Below are 2315 nucleotides of genomic sequence, written 5' to 3' on the forward strand. Positions count from 1 at the left end.
ACCTGATATAATCTACGTGGTCCATATATACCTGATATAATCTACGTGGTCTACGTTGTCCTCTGCATGGTCAACGTAGAATTAGGTTCATATTTGAACCCACGATGGTGATGTAGTTTAGCAGCTACTCATTCCTATAGATGTTGTGAGGAAGTGGGATTGGCCTTTGATAATAGCTCAAAGGAATGACGAAAGATAAAAGGCAAGAATTGCAAAAGTTTTGGAATTGTGATTTTTTTACTTGGGTTCGCACCATGTCATTTCCAAATATTTTAGATTGTACAAAAAGACCTCTTTTCTTCCGTCTTTGCTAGGCTTTCGTTTGGTCTTCCTGTGAAGGTTAGGATGATGTTTAAAAGTGATATTGGTGAGAGCTTTATAAAGTCACTAGATAAAAGCAGATTCCGATTCGACAGTATACAAGCTCTCTGACACTACAATCCTTTTAATTCTTCTAAAGAATAGGAAAAGTGCTGGCCATTGACTTATAATAATCCAGCTATACAGATAAACAAATGTTTCACATATGAATGAATGAGTTGCTAATTTCGCTGCTTGAGGCTAATAATACTTTTTTTTAACTTTTTTAATAAATCTCACAGCATAATGTCTCTCATTTGCTCCATGTCTGAAGTGAATAATGATATTTGATGGAGAAGGTGAAGGAGGCTTATGAAGAATATGCCAGATCCACTGAGGCTGATATTCAAGTTGCAGATACAGATAGCATGCATTCTGTCCTGAAGCTGCCTCAGGAGGAGGTTATTATATTGTTGTGCATAAAAGCTCTCGCAGAAAACAGTCAATTGATTATTCATTGATTGTGGGCTACAACTGCCATAAAAAAAGTCTGCCATTTGACCAAGATAGACTCAAAGACTAGACGAGCCTTTGCTGCTCGTTTTTTTTTCAACTCATTTTCTTTCAATCAAAACGAAGCATGTCTTTCGTCTTCTCCATACAAGTAGAAATTAACTTGTTCGCAAAATCTGACATCAAACAACAGGGGCAGGTCGTCAGTCAGTAGGGATATTGAGTACCATATAAGTTGTAATAACTGATGATGGAAGCATGTAGTGTAGTTTCTACTGACTAAACTGTTGGTTTGACTAAGGCATGCCACCATGTGAGTATATTGCACTCAGCATTGAGCTTATAAATGTTGACTTCGAAGGCGTACAAAGAAGGAGATCGGTAACGATATTGGCACATTGGAGGCTGAGACGCTTCGGTTCTTTAGCGATCATATTCGACAGCCAAGCAGCGGGCGGCCGGATCGTATTACGTATATCAGAGCTATCATACTCTTCAACTACTACTACAGATGATACAGATGCTGCAGCACTTTTGACCAACTGCTATTGCTATTGCTGTTGCTGTTGTTGTTGTTGTTGTTGTTGTTGTTCAACTGCAGGTTCACATATTCTCTTCAACAATTGCTCGAATTGTTCTCTTCCTACGTTCAGTATTGTTTACAAAATCAAATATTATTTGTGTGTCATCAACCCAACCCACCTTTTTTGAATGGGCCCATTTTGTTGACAGTTTTCAATATTTCAGAAAAGAGAAAGAAAGAGGATAGTTCTTCTTTTTTCCTTCTTATTTATGGACGCAAGCCAACTTTTGTTCCTGAGTCTTGCGCATACTGGATCTTAAAATCAGCGCGTTCAACGCCTATTATTGGCTGATGCCGGTCTTTAAAAAACTAAAACTGCCCGTTGAAAATCTAAACTTCCCTATGGCCGTACCCTCCGTGAACGATCTCGTACTCGAAACTGGGGAAAAACAAAGAAACCCCTTCAGTAGTATCTATGACATAAGCCCACGTTTGGCTACAGTCTTAAGCACGTTATCAGGCCAAAATGAACGATATTAAAGCAAGACATTGTCAGGAAAAGAACTCCATCTACGCTAGGATGGTCAAATACTCGAATGCGGAACGAGACAATAAACAAGCAAGTCATGAATGTGTTGGGCGCCAAAAAAAAAAGGGACAAGTCTACAGTCACATTCTACAGACCCACTTAAAGGGGGCTACATACCCATCTATGTAGGAGTCTTTTTCTTTTTCCATGACGGGGATAGAGGGATGACCCCTCATTGAATAACGATGGGCCCCGTTTATAAGAAGCAGCAGTTTGAGCGGAAAAGAAATTGGCTCCAAACACTGAGACTCACTGCTTGTGAAAAAAGTGAATGTATGGAAGGGGACGATTTGAATCTGCCCACACGGAATAAACACTGTGCTTGTTGATGGGTTGTAGAATGATAAGACATACACTCAAATGTATTTAGCATTTTACTGTGTGCACTTT

General features: G+C 39.4%; 1 protein-coding gene across 1 annotated transcript; it reads left to right on the plus strand.

Moving 5' to 3' along the window:
- Window positions 1-1116: 1116 nt before the first annotated feature.
- Window positions 1117-2315, plus strand: BDF20DRAFT_946992 (uncharacterized protein; the record flags this gene model as incomplete). The annotated part of the gene is made up of 2 exons (XM_053084849.1): window positions 1117-1414; window positions 1635-2315. 2 exons carry the CDS (start codon window positions 1117-1119, stop codon window positions 1874-1876), a joined length of 540 nt encoding a protein of 179 aa, XP_052934454.1. The 3' UTR covers window positions 1877-2315.

This window comes from Mycotypha africana (genome assembly GCF_025528875.1).
Source record: "Mycotypha africana strain NRRL 2978 chromosome Unknown BDF20scaffold_8, whole genome shotgun sequence".
NCBI lineage: Eukaryota > Fungi > Mucoromycota > Mucoromycetes > Mucorales > Mycotyphaceae > Mycotypha > Mycotypha africana.